This window comes from Microtus oregoni, unplaced genomic scaffold (assembly GCF_018167655.1).
Source record: "Microtus oregoni isolate MIOR12 unplaced genomic scaffold, Mior012 000031F_ref0000149, whole genome shotgun sequence".
In the NCBI taxonomy this organism is placed as follows: Eukaryota; Metazoa; Chordata; class Mammalia; order Rodentia; family Cricetidae; genus Microtus; species Microtus oregoni.
Window position 1 is genome coordinate 14941530 of NW_024543090.1, and position 18599 is coordinate 14960128.

At 42.4% G+C, this 18599-nt stretch overlaps 1 protein-coding gene across 5 annotated transcripts in view; it reads left to right on the forward strand.

The window, feature by feature from the left end:
• The window catches only part of Fmn1 (formin 1), a 368593-nt gene that overhangs the window by 149397 nt on the left and 200597 nt on the right, over positions 1 to 18599 (forward strand). For all 5 annotated transcript variants that reach the window (XM_041678896.1, XM_041678897.1, XM_041678900.1 and 2 more), the window contains one exon: positions 4861 to 4922. In XM_041678896.1, coding sequence (XP_041534830.1) covers positions 4861 to 4922 — 62 coding nt within the window. The remainder of the gene's footprint in view (positions 1 to 4860; positions 4923 to 18599) is intronic.

Consider the following 18599-nt stretch of genomic DNA (forward strand, 5'->3'; position numbering starts at 1 on the left):
TCAAGGGGGGAAGGTCCCAGCCCATGGTGGATGGGGCCATCCCTGGGCTGGTGTTCTTGGGTTCTATGAGAAGGTAGGCTGAGCAAGCCAGAGAAAGCAAGCCAGTAAAGGGCACCCATCCATGGCATCTGCATCAGCTCCTGCCTCTAGGATCCAGCTCTGCTTGAGTTCCTGCTCCGACTTCCTCCAGTGATGGAAGTGGAAGACAAATAAAATTCTTCTCCAACCTGCTTTTTGGTCATGGTGTTTCATCATAGTAATAGAAACCCTAACTAAGGCAGTGTGTGAGGTAAGTAAATCAGGTTTAACAACAAACTGTAGCTAGTGGACTGGAAATCTGGAGAAAATGAACAGAACCTTACCTCAATCCTTGATATTATTAGACATTAGACATTACACTGTTCACTTGGACCCCCCTTTTCTTCAAACCTTGGGATTAAAAATAGATAAGATATCCTTTAAATTAATTTATTAATTTTTAAACTTTTAAAATTTTGTTGTGTATATGGGTTTTTTTTTTCCCTCCTGTGTGTATATTTGTACTACATGTATGCCTGGCACCAGGAGAGACCTGATTAGGGCATGGGATTCTCTGGAACTGGAGTTACAGATGGTTGTGAACCACCATATGGGTGCTGAGAATCTAACCTGGGTTCTCTCAAAGAGCAGCTAGTGCTCTTGATCGCTGAGTAGTCCTGGCATAATATCTCTCTTAACAACTTATGGAAAATTTTCAGCTCTTTGCATGTGTCTAGTGTTTGGACAAAGCTAGCAACCTTAAAGATTCCGAGTTTTGTATGTCCTTCATGTTTATCCAACCAAAGGGACAAGAGCCATAGCAAGTAAACAGTCTTCGGGTTAATGGCATCAGTTCTCTGGGACTGAATGTTGTCATTGGCATTTATTGCTTGTGACTTTGGGGAAATTGTTCAACCTGAACATCTCAGTTTCTCCTCTGCCACATGGGCTTTGATATGATAGGGTCTTTTTGGAAGTCTGCAGTGTGTGCTCAGATCTGTTTCAGAAGCCAACACTCTCAAAGAATGAGACTTGACTCATATCTACTCAGTAAACGCGTGGGGTCAGCTGTAGACCACAGCCTTGGTGGACCTGTGCCTTCAGTGTTAATCAAGTGTTTTCTGATTCTGCCCTTGGCAAGTTAGAGACACAATCCAGACGCTTTGTAGAAAAGATGTCTTGTTACTGCAAACAGGTCAGGAAACCACCAATGGAAGTCACGAGTTGTGTTAAGTGCTTGGAGCTTTTGTGGAAGGAAGTTCTCATATATGTTTTGCCGAGAATTTTGAATTATGCCATCAAGGAGATTTTGTGTTTTCTGTCTTTCATATAAGATATTCTTAAAAAGAAAAAAGAAAAAAGGGTATCTTGGGTTTCTTCTTTTGGTGCAAAATATAAAATATTTTTATTAATGTCTTAGCTTTCATTGAGGGTCTGGTGACTGTAGAGGGACTTGCCACTTTGCCACTTTCAAGTCCTGAGATTCAAAATCTGTTCATCTGTTGCATGTGAAAGAAATACAGGGTTAGGTTCTCTACTTAACTAATGCCAATGTCCTTGGTCTTGTACTTGACATCTCTGCCTCACTGTCTCCCCTGAGACTATTCCCCAAGCCCCTCTAAGATGTTTTCAAATCAAAAACTGCAGCACAAAGCGTTGCTTCCCATAATGCACGTGGGAAACCAGCCTAGCTTTGATTCAGGGTTATCTGGGAACCTTTCTTTAACTTTTTAAAATTATATTTGATATGTTTAAGAAAAGCCTCTGCACTGGCTCAAAGAACTTCAATTAAACCAGATTACACCAAATCAAATGTCTGAGTTTAATAGACGGTACACTCCCGGGTGGCTGGGAGGGGAAAGACAGAGGGAGCATACATGCAAACCCAAAACCATGTGTTCTTGTTCTGGAGTGACCCTAAATACCCTGTGGGAGGGGTCAACGCTTAGCAGGCTGGGAGTTGGAGTTCAGACCATCATTTCAGACTCTTTGGGTGTGACAAGAAGCTGAGGTGATATTTATGACCAACATTTTAGGCTTTCTTTGGATAAATGGGCGTTGGCTCGAGTCTGGCCACTTCCTGCGGGCATGGCGCGACTTGGGAGAGGGGAGATCTGAGAGTTGGGGCAACCACGTGTGCTAGCCACCATTTTAACTTCCATCTGTTAAGAAAAGCCTCTCCACCCGGTGCAAAGAACTCCAGTCAAACCAGAGTAAGCCAAATCAAATGCACATATTTACTAGACAGCACACTCCCAGGTGGCCAGGAGCATGGCAGGGAAAAGACAGAGGGAACGCACAAGCAAACCCAAACCCACATGACCCCTGTGGGAGGGGTCAGTGCTTGCCTGGCTGGGAGTTGGAGTCTGGACCAACAAATGTAGTACATGTGTGAGTGGGCATGTCTCAGTGCATATGTGGAGGTCAGAAGACACCCTTCCTTTCACTATGTAGGCTCTGGGGATCAAGTTCAGATTGTCATCCTTGTTGACAAGCATCTATATTCACTGAGCCATCTTGCCAGCCCCATGAGGATCCTGTATATACTGTCCTGTTGGCTTATGAAGTCTTCAAATTAATATCCTAGTAGTAAAGGCTGGGCTTCCTTTTATTACTCTTACTGGCATAAGGGTGTGCTTTCCTCCCTCCTTGTAACGATGGTAGGAAAATGCTTAGCCAAAACATTTGCTTAAGGAGGAGACAGATGAGGCTTTGCTGGACATTAGTTTTGCAGTGGCCTCTTTTGTCAGTGTGTTAGTAAATTAATCATAACTCTATATGTCACACCCTTACTGATACATTTTATAGGAAACGAATAAGTTTACAAGATGTTCAGGGGAAGGTAGATGCTTTCCCAAGAGGCATTACACCTTCTCAAGATGGTTGAATTAACTGATTTCTTTTGACTGCTTCATAGAAGATTGGGATGACCGGGGCTCATATTTATTGTCATGTAGGTTGGAACTCTACATCAAAGGCCATTAGAAAAGCATTTGACAAATTTAAGAGATGATACAAAGCCATTGTGTGTGCCTGGAATATAATGGGCGAGTAGAAGGAGTAATATGAGGTGAAAGGAAACAGATCATGAGAAAGAAGCCTTTAAGCTGAAAGTCCTTGATGTGTGTGTGTGTGTGTGTGTGTGTGTGAGAGAGAGAGAGAGAGAGAGAAAGAGAATGTGTATATATGTGTCTGTGTCCTTCTATGTGTTCTCTCTGTGTGTGAATGTGTGTCTCTTTCTCTGTGTGTGTGTGTGTTTGTACCTGTGTGCCCATGTGTATAGGTGCGCTTGCCCATACTTGTGTGGTAGGGGTGGAGGCACAAGAGTTTGATATCTGGTATTTCTTCAATTAATCTCAATCACATTTTGGGGGATAGGGCATGTCATTGAACCTAGACTTTTCTATTTCAGCCAGGCTGTCTGGCTAGCGAGCCCCTGACCTCTACCTGTCTCCTTCCTCTGGCCCAGCTCTTCGGCTGCAGTTGCATCTGCCATATCTGACTTTTATTTTCAGTGTTGGGTGTCTGAACTCAACTTCCATGCTTGTGCAGAAAGCACTTTAGCCATGGAGCCACCTCCCCAGCCTTTACAGGTCTTCATTCCAAGTTCCATGGAAAGCCAGGGATGGCATACACTCTGGTCCATGTCTTTAGTAGAGCGTTCATACTGTTGTGAGGAGACTCAGTGTTTACGTTGGGAAGAGAGGAACAAGGCACCCTCTGGGAAGGAGGTGTAGGGTACTGGAAAGATGGTGGCGGTCCTGATTATAGCAGTGCTTGTTGGGGATAGCAACAAGTGGTGTGCTCTTTGGTGTGGTATAGATAGAGAACCCACAGAATTGCCATTGGAGCAGAATCCCCACAGGGATGCAGTGTGGTTACTCATAGCCCTTAACAGCTGAGCTCTTCTCCAGGTGGGGCTTACTACAGACTTTCCTCACCCGCTTTTGACTTGGAACCCCAGCTTAGAGGAATAGTCTGTCTCTTGCAGTACAGACTTGCGACAGTGAACACATTTGTAAAGAGCTAGTGTGTCCCACAGAAGTCTGTGGCCACAGCATTTGGCTCTGTAGATCTCTCCAGCATGAACTGTAGTTCTGTGTAGTTCTGTGCCCTTTAGCTGTTCTTCTGAAAGTAGAGCTGTCTCCTGCACTTCTAGCTCAGGTAGTGGGATGGTAGCTTTAATATCTGGCTGCAGCTCCCGTGTACGCTGGGTCATATTTCTGGGAGACATGTCATTATATTCAGATAAAAAGCGAAGTATTAATTAATTTTTGTCCCTCTTTCGGCCTCAGTTCTCCAAAGAATCGCTCCTTCAATTGACAGTCTTGGCTTCTTGGTTGATTAAGAGACTACAAACAGCCTTTATTCATTCGTGTCTTTTTCTTCTCTCTTTCTCTCTCTCTCTCTTTTTTTTTTAAACAGAGTTAAAAATAGAGTTCTGTGATCTCAGATAGAAAGTCTCTTTTTATAACCTCCCTCAGCACATCTGTGTTGTTCTCTGGGGGGCACGAACTCTCAGCTCCTTGAAGACAAACACCTGACCCGTTCTTTCTCTGGCACTCGTTCACATGCCTCTTCTCTTTTTAACCCTACCCTGGCTGCTTAATTTGGCACTCTTCATGATCCAGGCTGTATTGAAAGGAAGGAATCCCCTTTCACCCCAATCCTGGCCATCTGGACACGAGGTCTAACAGCTTTCCTTCCTTTCCACACGTGATGGGGCATCTTTTCTTTGGCTGTTGGGAGGGTGGCTGCCAGCAGGGATTCAGGTGATGCGCCCTTGAAGTTTCTGACTCATTTCATACTCCTTTGTAACTGGCTTCTCTTGTGATCTTCCAGAATACCAGGCTGCTATCTTACATCTGAAGAGGGAGCACAAAGAAGAAATCGAAAACCTGCAGGTATATTTCTTTTATTCTACTCATCTGGCTTTCTGATGGTTATTTTTCTCACGTGCTGAAGTAAGTATTCCTCTCGTGCGGGGAGTATTTAACTCGATAGCAGCTGCAGCTGCCAGTGGGCATTAAGTGAAGTAAACGTTTTTCTTAGTGGGGAGCATCTAACTAGGTTTCTTCTGCAGCTCCCAGCTACCAGTGGGCACCAACCTTATTCTGGGATGAAAGCCTTGGATACAGTACTTAATAAACCCTGTTTTCTAAAGTTGGAAAAAAATCACCATAAATGCCTTGGGCTTTGGCCGGAAGAGTGATTCTGTGTTTTTAAATCAGGAAAGACAAGAGTATTGATATTTTTACTGTTCAGGGCAAGTATTTTTTAAAAAAAACTGGATGGTGCTATACACCCTGTAATTCATTTCTGTTCCACTCAGCCCTCTGTGTGCCTCTTAGCTCCTCCCTGGGGTATGATTTAATGCAGAGGAAGAGTGTGCTGAGTCATTCTGTGTCCTCGGGGCGTGCAGGAAGGTGCCAGCGGGTCCTCCTCTGTTTGCTATAGCATCATTGTCAGTCTCTAGATGTGGTGTTGGCTTACAGGGCATATGGCAGGAAGTTTAGAGTCTTAGTTTAAAGCCGCTGGATGGTGAATCATATCTTGAGTCTAGATTAGGAGTGGGTGAGGTAAGCCACATGTATTGTCAAGAATAGTGGCCTTTTAAAAATGAAACTCCTGTTCCCTTAACATGAGCTCATTATTTGCCACTTTAATCAGTTTGTGGCTAAAATATTCTGCCTTTTAAATTTTGTTGACAACTAGAGATTCTAAATTATAGCACATGGCTTGTTTGGAGACAGTATGCATTCTGGAGTGACTACACTGAGTTTAATTATAAATATGCTACTTCAATGAATTTATCGATCAGATATTCTCCCTCTTCATTTCATTTTTGTTGACAAATAGGAGTTGGATATGATTTATGGTGTGCAACATGTTTTAGAATATCATACTTTGTAGCAGACTGGGACTCATTAATAAAAGCATTATGCCATATACTTAACTGAGTTTTAGTAAGTAGACTCCAGGCCATTAGCAGTGTGTTTAGGTATGTAATACTTGCTACTAGCATGGCCACTGCAACGAATCACTTCAATTCCCTTCTCCTATCTTACTGAAATTTCGTGTCCTTTGATCAACCTCTCCTTAATTATTTCCCTACCTATCATCCCCCACCCTTGAAGCCATAATTTTGTTTTTGTGAATTCAACTTTCTTAAATCAAACATATAAGGAGATCACATAGTATTTATATATCTGTGCCCAGTTTATGTTCTTTAGCATCTTTCAGGTTCATCCATATTACTAAAAATGACAGGATTTTCTTTTTTAAGGCTGAATAATATTCCATCATATAGATGCATACTCCACATTTTTTATCCTTTCGTTCTTTTACACATACTCAGATTGATTCTATATCTTGCCATTTGTGATTCATGTTGTAGCTAGCATAGGACTGCAGCTATAGCTTCCTTTTGGAACATACATAGTAATGGAGCTATTCCTTCATAGGGTGGTTCAGTTTTTAATAACTCTACTAGTTTACATTCCCATGGAAGGAATTAATGGCTCTCTGGTCACCATGCCCTTGCCAGTACTTGTTATCCTCATCTATTTTGGTAGTAGCCATTAGGACAAGTGGGAAGCCATATCCCATTTTAATTTGTGTTTCCGTGATAGTGATGCTGAACGAATTTCCATATACTTGATGGCATTTTATGTATACTTTTCAGAAATTGCTACTCCTTCCTTGCTCCTTTTAAAATCAGCTTGTTTTCCTGTATGATGTCATCTGCATTCCTTGTATATTTTGTTTATTAACTGTATATTTGTTTATTAGATTCGCATAAGTTCCTCCTTTCAGTTTTCTGTAGTATGTTTTCAAATACAGTTGAAGGGTTAGTAAGGTAGCTGAGTGGCCACCAAGTAGTCACCTGGTTCAATCCCCGGGGCCCACATGGTAGAAAGAGAAAAGTGACTCATATATGTTGTCCTCTGATCTTCACACGCATGCTATAGCATGAGTACATGTGTGTATGTTCATGGGTACATCCACCCACCCACCCACACCCACACTCACATGAAACAGTAAATAAATAAATGTGAAGAAAGCAAGTCATTCAAAAGAGAAGGTGAGACACTATTTTTGATTATATAAGCACTCATTGCAAATAGCCAAATACATAAGTAGCCAGTGTCACACCCATTCACACTGATACACATGGTTTGGTAGAGGGAATAAGTTAATTTAACAATGAAACAAAGTGGAGAAGTGCATCTCACTCCAGGGTGAAAGGACAGATGGAGGCTGTCATTCCCTTGGGTGTGAAATGGGGGATGGAAAGGGTTCTGAGCTGTCCAAGAGGATCTGAAGTTGACGGTGGATATTTAAAGCGTGATTAAGAGACAGGTAGGTACAGAAGTGATTCCACAGACAGGTTTATTAACAGTGAAGTTGTCAGAGTCATTCGTTTCCCCACTTATAAATCAGCACTGTGAGGAGCCAATTAAATAATACTCACACTAGAGGGAAATGCTTAGCTTTTGAGTTATTGCTCAAGTGGGCACTGAGATAAGCATATTACAAGTATATTATGCTGAGAAAATCCTTTGATCCTACCTCTCAAATGAAGAAAGGCTTGGTATGTTAGTCAGCATGCCAACGCTATAGCAAACACTCAACATAATAGAGCCAAAGCAGAGAAAGGTTTTTTTTTTGCCTCATGGTTTCAGTCCATGGTCATTTGCCCCTGTTCCCTTTGACTTGTGGTGGGTGTGCATGGCAGAAAAGGCCTGTTAACTTCACTGAGTGTGTGAAACAGAGAGACAGGAAGAGCCCAGGATCCTACTGTTTTTTTTTTTAAAGGCATAGCCCCTAGTGTCCTCACTTTCTCCCACTAGGTTCTTCTTCCTGAAGGTCCTGTCAGATACCTTTTTCCTATAGGTTGGGGACCAACCTTATAACATATGGGCTTTGAGGAAACACTGGACATCCAAAGTAACAACTAGAGATGGGAAAGCAAAGATCAAATGACAGGGAAGAAATGTCCAGGAAGCTGAATGTAATGGTCTGTCCTGTCCTTTAAGAGTAAGCCCCGCCCACTCTCTCCACTGTTCACCAAGGCAAGCTGATCTTTTGCTTTTAGGATCTTCCTTCTACTTCTGCATCATGGCACCAATGTTATGGTTTAAATAAAATGGTGCTGTTCCCCAAGTGGCTGCAGTGAACAGTGGGTCCCAAGACCATGGCGGGCCACAAAGGCAGCCAGTCCCAGGCAGGGAGCCCCCTAGTGGCCATTGGCCATGAGCATGAGTGCCAGCAAGTCCTAGGCAGGGAGCCGCATGGTGGCTGAGAGACCAATGCACACCATGCAGAGTGAGGTTAGATATTTATTTAGTGGTTATGGAAGGGAAGGAGAAAGAGAGGGAAAGGAGAAGGGGAAAGAAACAGAGGTGGGAGAGGAGAGAAGTCGAGATGGATAAGGAAGGAGCTCAGACTGGAAACAGAAGGAAGATCTGCCTCCCTCGGAGGTGGATGGTGGGATGGAGTGGGCAGTGTTTATCTCTTAAAGGGACAGGACAGACCATTACACTAATTCCTGTTTAAGATATGAGTTAGATTAGGATATGATTATCATTACTAGATATTAAGAAATTTCCATAATTATACTTTAGAGATTTTGGAGTTAATTTTTTAAATCATCATATGTTCTTTTGATGCTATTGGTGAAGTTAATATTTTTTTATGTCCCAAATATATTGTTTATGCAAGTTGCAGAAACCCTGTGGCATTCTACTGCTATATGGGCATCAGGCCCAGTTTCTACAGCTAATTATTTCTTGAAACATGCTGTAGTCCCAGGCAGACAGCCAGTGGTCTGTGGTCTGCCCCCAAGAAACATTTTGTTTCAAATATAGTACTTTAAAGATTTGAAATAGGAATACACATTTTAAATGTAGTGGTTTGTGTGTAAGAAATAGAGTTCTAGCATTTTGTTTAAATACATTAGAAAATTTGGCATTCGTGTTGTTCCATGTAGCTTCAAACTGTTCAACATGGTAGCTGGTGTCCACTTCACATGTACTTTTCTGTCCACCACTGTCTGCCCTGTGTGGTTCACCTACTTGACTCCTGTGTGCTTTAACTAGCCCCTGTTTCTGAACGATAATGCAGACACAATGAGATGAATAGTTTGGCAACAGTAGCAACCAGTCAGAGTAGATGCTATTTGTAACATACAGACCAAAACCCAGCATGGCTATAGTTGTGGATTCTCTCTGAATATCACCCCTACCTATGGCATCCTTCCACTGGACTGACGGAAGGCAATGGCCAGGAAGACCAGTGCTTTGATGCTCATGTCTTTATGTATGATGTCCCAGCAGCCTTCAGTTACACTTTCTTTTTCATCGACAGGGCATGGAGAAGTCAGGTGTTTCAGGACTTCCTAAGCCTGCCTTTCTGTGCTGGTTTGGATCAGTTGGCCACTTCTCCCTCCAGCAATGGAAACTATATAGAATACTCTGTTGGGAGATCAGCCTTTGCAGCTGGTCACATGAAGGCCAATGGGTGAAGGAGCACTGAGCTTTTAGCCTCATTCGCTAGCTCCTGGCAGTCATTGAGTAGCATGAGAACTAGGTTTGGTTCTCAGACTAGCTTTTCAAATGTGGACTCTTACACACATAAAGTTTTTTTTATTGATGTCTTGAATGAATCAGATATTGCTGCCTTGTGCTTGTTCACTACTGTGCAAATGCAGACATGTGACTGACATTTCAAATGACCAGGGAAGGAAGTTGTGACAGCTCAGATATTTTCCATAATGTCATTATTTTAAATAATTTACAATTTTATCATAGGAAAGTTCTTTCTTATATCCCCCTCCTCAGTATGTTTTTCTTTTAGTATATCCCATCTTCACGATACTCATTTTTGTCTAGTTCAAGTTTTTATAATCTTATGATTTTTGTTTTCTTTAAGGAGAGACAGAACATTCCCTTTGGGATTTCCTTAGAGCTTCTTGCCTGAGAAGCTTCTGTGTAGGGTTTGAAGGAAGCATTGCTTAGCAAGTTCACAATCATTATGTAGAAACAGCTCAGAACTCTTCAGGCCATTGATACAACTCATCATCTTCCAGTACAATAGTTACTTCTTTGAGGTTGCTTAGGAGCTAGAATTTGAAAATCACCATTGCAAGCTCTTTCATAGCTGATCTATGTCTTATCACTGCTTAAGGACCAGGAGAGGTGTTAGTTTGCATTAGATTGGTAGTGTAGGAGAACTTGGTTCTCTTTGGCATCAGTTTCTTGCACAATGACCATAAGAAATAGGTAACTTCTCTGAGACTTAGTTTGCTCGGTCTCGTCACTGTACGTTATTGATCGTGTTAGTGGTGCAGCTAATATCACCACTCCGCTCAAGGGATGTTGAGCAGGATACACCCTGATGGTGCTGGTTCTATAGCACAGCTGCTTCTTGTCCATCTTCCTTGGGTTCAGTCTCTTAATAATAGACAAATTGAGCTTAGAGTGCTTTTTGAGTTTTCTTGTTGTTGTCGCTATGAGTATTTCTTTGGTACATTTCACTTACTCTTTGAGTGTACCTTAACCATGCTTTCAGTCCATTCCCATTCCCTAGAGCCCAATACCAGGATGGCCTGAACTGTAGCTTCTTCACTTTCTGTACTCATGGCCTCATTTCATCCTAGAATATTTTCATGCAGTCCTGTTGTTCTAAGTTACTTTCCTGTTGCTGCCATAACATCCATGACCAAAGCAATTTGGCCGGGTGGGGTCGGTAGGAGGGGCTGAGGGCCAGGACACGTTTATTTGGCTTGTACTCTCAGGTCACAGTCCATCACAGAAGGAAGTCAGGACAGAAGGAAGTGGAAACAGTAGAGGAATGTTGATTTCTTGTTTTCTCCCTCACTCTTTCTTATAAAGTCCAGGCTCACCTGCCTAGGGATGGTGCTGCGCACAGTGGGCTAGACCTTTCTGTGTCAATTAACAAGCAACACAATGTTCCCTAGACATGCCCAAAGGCCAACCTAATTCTTCAATTGAGGTTTCCTTTTTCCAGGTGACTCTAGGTTGTATCAAGTTGACAATAAAAAATTAAGGTGAATACATGAGGATTTAGGGATATATAAAATGAGATTGATGTATTTAATTTTAAATTAAATTTAAATTTAATTTAAAGAATTAAATTTTGGCTGAATATTTGATTCTGAAGTATGTAGAACATCTTCAATTTTTAGGTTTTATTGGTAGTTAGATTATTGATTATAATAAGCAATGCTGAGATTACCACATTGCATAAATACAAAATGGAAAAAGTATATTTAGGGCCATTTCAGAAGTCATTGGAAGTTCTGTTCTAATCCCAAGCCAAAATTCATTTGATTTTTTTTTTTTTATGAAACTTAATTCAGGAACTTAAACATTAAAGCTAGACATTATAACACTGACCAGTCAAAAGAGAATTAATTTTAGATATCATGTGCTAAGAAATGATGAGAGGAAAATATTAAAGATGTGTTTCCTATACTAGGTCATGGCTTCTATAAGAGTGGAAAGCTATTGGTGCAGTAAAAACAGTATGGTTCATAATGTGTCATTGTTTTCCCTGAGCTGACTGCCTCTGGGAACATTCACGGGGATTACGCGACATGATGACATATGCGATGGGAAGTGAGCGCGTGCATGGTTTTCAAACGGGGCTGGCAGAGTTGGTTTTAATTAACTTTTGGTCATTGCACATTCAGAAACCTCTTAACTAGTGTCAATATTCTCATTACGCTCACATGCATTTTAACAAGCCGTAAAGCTGGTTCCATAGAACAGCAGCTCTCTGAAATACTCTGCCAGAAAGGTTTGTGGTTTCTAGTCAGTTCAGTTTGAGAAATAGCTACTTGTTCGTTTGGTGCAGGTTTGCCGTGTTGGAGAAGAGCTACAGAAGTCTGAATCCCATGAGAGACTTTCTCTTCTGATCTCCATGCTGTGTTGTCATATAATTTATTATCTCCATGCAGAAGTTGCTTTCTGAATTCCACTCAAGTTTTTTAGAGGATTTTTCTCACATTTCTGCTGCAAGACTCTGGCCTCTTGTCCGCTTACTCAAGGCATCTCGGGGGCAGATGATTTTTGTTTTCCTCTCTGTCTAATACAGAGCCGACCCAACTATCTCTGTTGCTGTGATAAACCACTCTGTCCAAAAGCAATTTTGAGAAGGAAACCTTTTTTTTTCTTTTTTCTTCTTACATTGTCAGGTCAAAGTCCATGTCCAACAAAAGTCAGAACAGAAGCTCAATCAGTAACTAGAAACAAATCACCGAGGAGCCTTCTCATTTTCTCTCTCTTAAGCTCATGCCTAGACAGCTTCCTTATTACTCAGGGAATGGTTCCGCCCACTGTGGGTTATACCCTCCCATTTCAGTCGGCAATCAAACAGGCCTGCCCACAGGCCACTCCGATCTGTTCTTTCCCTCATTTGAGACTTCCTTCCCTGGAGACTGTAGAGCAGCAGTTCTCAACCCGTGGGCGGTGAAATATCCTGCATACCAGATATTTACATTGTCATCCATAACAGCAGCAGAACTACCGTTATGAAGTAGCAGCTGCAATGGAATAATTTTATGGTTGGGGGGTCACCACAGCATGAGGAACTATATTAAAGGGTTGCAGCAGTATAAAGTTGAGATCCGCTGCTCTAGGGTGCATCGGGTTGACATTTGAAGCTTTCTAAGTACCCTAAAAAAGTTCTTGGTCCACAGGTTACGTACAAATATTTCCTATAATTTATGCATGGAAATAAATGTACCCAACGTTAGTCAAGTCCCTGTCATGTGTCCAACATAAAACCTGTAATGGTTGTGACTTGTCAGGAGTTCTAAACTAGTAAAGAAAGACCCTGAGTTGAATCCAGCAAGGTAGGGCTGATTTGAAAGCGTCCCTCATTCCACTAAGCAATATAGCATTCATTCAAAGAACATTAGACTTCTGGATTCTGGTCCATTAGTCACTGTGAATATCACGAACTTGAAGAAACACTTTGGGCTTATCTTCCCAACATCTCAAATGAAGAATCAGACCACATTATCCCTAGGAGAATCTTTGAATGCCAACTTTAGAAAAGTTTGATGTATCCATCACATCCCAGTAGGGGGTTGTCTAATTCAGAACCTCTAAATCCCTACCTGCCCTGTCCCTTTAAAAGAAGCAAAAGCCTTTTAGCCCCTTCTAGATGTTGTTCTTGTTAGCCCATGAACCACTCTCAGTGGCCTGTGGCGAGATGTGTGATGGGGTCCCAGCCGCACCCTAAGCGGAGACTCATCAGGTACGCCAATCTCAGAAGGAAGCAGCGCCTAAAACTGTCAGGAAAACATCTTAGGGAGGCCCCGTTTTCTCCTCAGCGTCAGGAGGAAGTGTGAATGTGGGGCGGAAAGACTTCTTTGGATCTCGATTGCTTCCATTTTCAAGGTGAAAGAGTAAAAGTAAAAGCCATTGCCTTAGCAGCCAGCAGGGAGCTGGATAGTTTAGCAGTCACGTGTAGGGCCAGCACTTTACGCAGTTTGGAACGGTCCAAGGAATGACAGGCTGTTTGGTCTGCTCTGAGCTGCTATTCTTTGGGTTGTGGGATACGAGGAAATGGACCCGCCAGCACTTGACCTTCCCTTTACGGGAAGCGTTTTTTTGGTTGGCTCCATTCATCACGCGCTCCGCTCCATTCCTAAGTGAGGAGAAGCATCACTGAGCACTGGCCTCTGGCAGGCTCCGCTCATTGCACAATGCAGTCACATTTATGGTCACTCCCACAAGCAAAAACGGTCCAGGGAGAGCTGCCAAGTGGAAAATTAACTTAGGTTGTACCTTGTCCCCCAGAGAACTGAATTACCATTCATGGTGGCCTCCATGAAGAGAAACTTGTGGGCGTTCTTACTTTTCCATTCCTGGCCCTCTTCCTTGGTCCCTTCTAATGGTTTGCACCTTGCTGTTGGAACAAACTGAGTGCACACTACACGTGAGCTGATACAGCTCAGCTCACAAAAATGTTAATCCGAGACCTATTCATTTGTATATTTGTCTTAATCAACACGGTTCATTTAAATCATAATTTCCGTGAGGTCAAGGGAGCCATTTGGACATTACACAAAACTGCCACAAATGTGAAACATGACATTTTGTAAAACTTTCCTGGTATTCCCCCAAGTGTTCATATCAGCGTAACTAAGATGCCAATAAAGGAAGAAAGAGAATCCCTTAGGGACTAGTTTAATCCATCTTTCCATAGTTGAGTGGAATTAAATCCTATGCATTTGCTGGTCTGCCGATGTTGAGAACGAGACCCTTCGGCTCCTTAGAACACCGTGGGTGGGCCTGGAGTTGAGTTCTGATGGAGGCTGTGAAGTAGGCAGTCCCTGGCACATCTTACATTCAGGGAACCTCAGCCTGAGCGTTTGCCTCCTACAATTCACATGTTGTCATGTTGTGCCCATGGACGGGGGGGAGGGGCAAGGTAGAATGAAGATTATGTTTCTTAGTTCCCCGTAGCACGGAGATTTGTACTAAGTTATTGGTGCCCCTTCACGTACCATCAGTACAAGTCCTCCCTGAATTCCAGGATCATGGGTTGTTATGAAGAAAAGTTTCCTAAAATGTCATTTGATATATATGTCTCTGATTTCCATAAATGGATGAGAATTTCTTATTCTGTCTGTGGAAGCTGGTGTATATGTTGATACTGTTCCATCAATTTTGCTTACATTTTTTAATCTGTTATTAACGTACAGAGTAAATAATCTTAACTGACAAATGTGGTTTTCTGTTTGATAGGGACTGTTTTTATTTTGGAAGCAATCCCTAGACTCACCACTGGAGGTCAGGTTGGCCCTTTTTCTCTTAGAATCAACCAAGGAGACTTTCTTCTGATGCTTGCAGTCTCTCTCATTTTATACTAAGACGTTTTGCTTTAAACAAATTGAATTTTAAAAAATAATCCAACTTAGATAATTCATAGAGAAACATACTCATAAAATGTGTGTGTTTATACACAGAGATAAGGCTAAAATCTCCTTACAAAAGTATATCGCTTCTTTCTCATCTGTCTTTCTGTGTATTCATCCACACATCCATTGTGTGACAAAAGACAAAGGGCTGTCTAAAAATGGCTTAAGATCTTTATTGCCTAATATCTAAAAGTCAAAAAGGAAGTTAGAGCTATCTCTATCATTTGTTCTTTCTTTCAGTGCATCGTAATGAAGTGCCTAGTGGTGGTTGGCACTTTGCAGATGCTAGAGGAACCAGAACAGACTCCCATGCATTGGGATGGGGAGAGGAGAGGAAGGAAGGGGAAAGAGGGAGAGAGAGGAAGTTAGGGAGAGAGGGGAAAGAAAGGAAAGGATGGGGAGAGGAGAGGAGGGAAGGGGAAAGAGGGAGAGAGAGGAAGTTAGGGAGAGAGGGGAAAGAAAGGAAAGGATGGGGAGAGGAGAGGAGGGAAGGGGAAAGAGGGAGAGAAGAAGTGAGGGAGAGAGGGGAAAGAGAGGAAAGGAGGGCGAGAGAGGATAAGAATACGAGATGATATCTTTCATGGAATGTTGCATGCTGGGTTTTAGAGCAGTGATCTGTGAGGACAAGGACAGAAACTCTTAGGAAGGGACATTGTAAGAAGAGCATAAGGTGCGAAAAGCCGGGCTTCTCAAAAGGACCACAGAGAGCTTCGTCATTAGAGCATTGTGAGTGGCAAACAGGACCACGACTGAAAAGGAAGCTTTGCAGCAGAGCTTTTCAGCCTTTATGTGCTGTGCCTCAGAAGGAGACAGGTCATTCTACCAGGGCTCAGGTTCTGTGTTTACATGTATGTGGAAGGAAGAGGGGCCTGTGAAACAGAGCTTCCTGCATATGAGGCCCTACAGTATAACTCTAAGGTAATGCTGGAGTGAGACACACATTGGCCTGCCGGTTTGCGATCCTGCTCATCTATCTAGGCCACAGCACAGGAAGGCATGAGGCCTTGCAGGGCTTTTGTCAAGTCCTCTAGTTTTGCCCTCAGAGTGTGATGAGATCCACTGGCTGGTAGTGTGTGGAGGCTGAAACGGGAGCACATTTCCCAAGGCCCTGCTTGCCGTTGAAGAGGTGGATTTTAGGAAATGGAGGGGCATCTGGGAAGGGTCATGGTCATTCAGGACAGAGATATTGGTGCCTTCAAGGTGCAGGGATGAAGGAAAGAGCTACGCTGTCTGGACACGAGCACTTGCATTGTATCTGTGCCAGTATTGGCCTCTGCTGAACCCCGAACTATTGAAGCTCTGTCCATTGCTTCTCTTTTAATCAGTGGTTCTCAATCTGAGGTCATGGCCCCTTTAGGGGATCAAATGTCAGATATTCTGCATATCAGATATTTACATTACAATTCATAATTAGTAAATTATAGTTATGAAGTAGCAATGAAATAATTTTATGATTGGATGTCACTGTAACATGAGGAACTGTATTAAAGGGTCACAGCATTAGGAAGGCCGAGGATCACTGCTTTAAATATTTACAGCTTGATGCTGCCTGTGGTGCCCAGGATCTTGTAAGTATACATTAAATACTTCTCAAATGAATTACCAGGGAGGGAAATATTTGAGTGACGACTGGGCATTCTTCCATATCTGAACTCGTTATACATACATCACCCAGACAGTTGTGTCCATCAACAGGGGCAGTTCCTTAGAATATCTGTAGGTGGCCATGTCATATAACTGTGTACATGTGTCTGTTTTTGTTCTATCTGCTTTAGAGATATGACAAACAGAATTCAAAGTGTTCATACAGTCTTCAAATTCGACAGAGAAAGTTCAAAAGTTAATCTATAAAAAATGGTTAATATTTGCCCTGTCTTGGTGTATAAATGACATACATGACTTAACTGAATGAGTTCACAGTAGAAGACAAGGACATGAGTATGTGGGGAAGACTCCTCTTCTGGATGGTCCCCGAGAGAGTGTATCTGGGACAGTCACAGGGCATCACCTGGAGACTGAAGCGTGTGCTCAACATCACTCTATGGAGACTTGTTGAAACATCTCCTGACTCTAGCGAGGACAGTTTTCCAGCTTTCAGGAAAATCCATCAAATAGAAAATTATTGAAAATTTCTTCCTCAGCTCAAGTAATTCCTGGCCTAGTGAGTAGACTAAATGCACCATTAGTTTTTCTAACAGCCCAATCTGATGTTTTATTTCTTAAGACATAACTATTGATTATATTGGTCTTTAGTGCAGGCCTTTCTAAAGTTCTTTGTAGTCTTGCTTGCTCATAAACCATGATGGCGTTTTTGCTGCCTCCTCCTCCGTGCCTTCCTCTTGTTCCTCTTTCTCCTCCTTGTACGGTGGATCAAATCCGCTTCATAAATTCTTTATAGTAAAAATTGTACTTTTCCAGTTACAGGAATGTGGGGCTGTGGCAGAGATACAAATCCTGGAGAATGATTGGAAGACAAGGAATGGAAATAAATCTAATATTTAAGTTGTGTTTATCAAATATCTTTTCATAACAAATGTATGATTGAGTAATTCCTTATTTCTCCCATGAATACAAGATTTTTAAATTTAGACACTTAGGATTTGTAAATCTGCCTGCACTTTTTTTTTTCCATCTCAGACTTGTGTTGTTCAGTTGGCTCAGCTGTTAAAGCTAGGCTCCCCGTCAGCCACGCCATCTTTAACCATCTCAGGCAGTGAAAAGCTGTGGTGGTTGTGATGTAGAACACGATTTCCTTTCTGATCGTTCTGAGCACATAGAGTAACGCTCTTTCCAATCTTGATGAGTGCCGTACGGTTTCGTGGTTTGCCTGTGAAATCGTGATGTTCCGGAGAAGCGGCTCACTTTGGATAGTTTGAATGTCAGAAGCCAATGGAAACTCCTTTCCTCGAGCTGTAAAGCAATGGTGGATGGGGAGAAAACAAGATTGCCTTACAAATCTGGCAAGATCAGCCACACCAATAAAACCAAATCCAATGATGTTTTATGGGTCTGAATTTATGGGAGTGCCCAGGATCAAAGGGCTCGAGGCCCACTGGACTGCAAGGTCCATAGTTCATGGCAAAAACTCATCAAAAAGAACATTTTAGTCGTTTAAACTTTTCATTTTAATCAGCCACAGTAATAAAAAGAGCCTTTAGGTGTCTAAAAACATTCTGCAAGATCAAGAGGCTGTTTTCCCATTTCTAGAAGCAACTTTCTTATTGGATCCATATAACGCCTGTGGCCTCAGAGTGTCGGGGCCATTGCCTCCACACCGTTTGCCTTTGTGGGATGGTTCCTTTCAGTTCTTCTAACTGCGCATTATGTGATAATAAATTACGGTACCTGACGGAAGGACCATAAAATTTTCACACCGTTTATCAAGCCCCTTCAGCCATTTAAAGTCGGGTCTCTGACAGCAAGCCAGGGACTGATGTTTAGACAGAAACAGGGACCACTGCCTGTGTCGTGACTAGCACCAGGAAACAGCGCCGCAGAGGAGAAAGAACACAAAGGCTTCAGAGTGAGAAGATGCGGTTGGAGCCAGAGCCCGAGCCCGACAGACCCTTCCCACTGTTGTGCTTTTTGACAGTAGCCCTGTCACGTGTCGTTCAGAATGCACAGG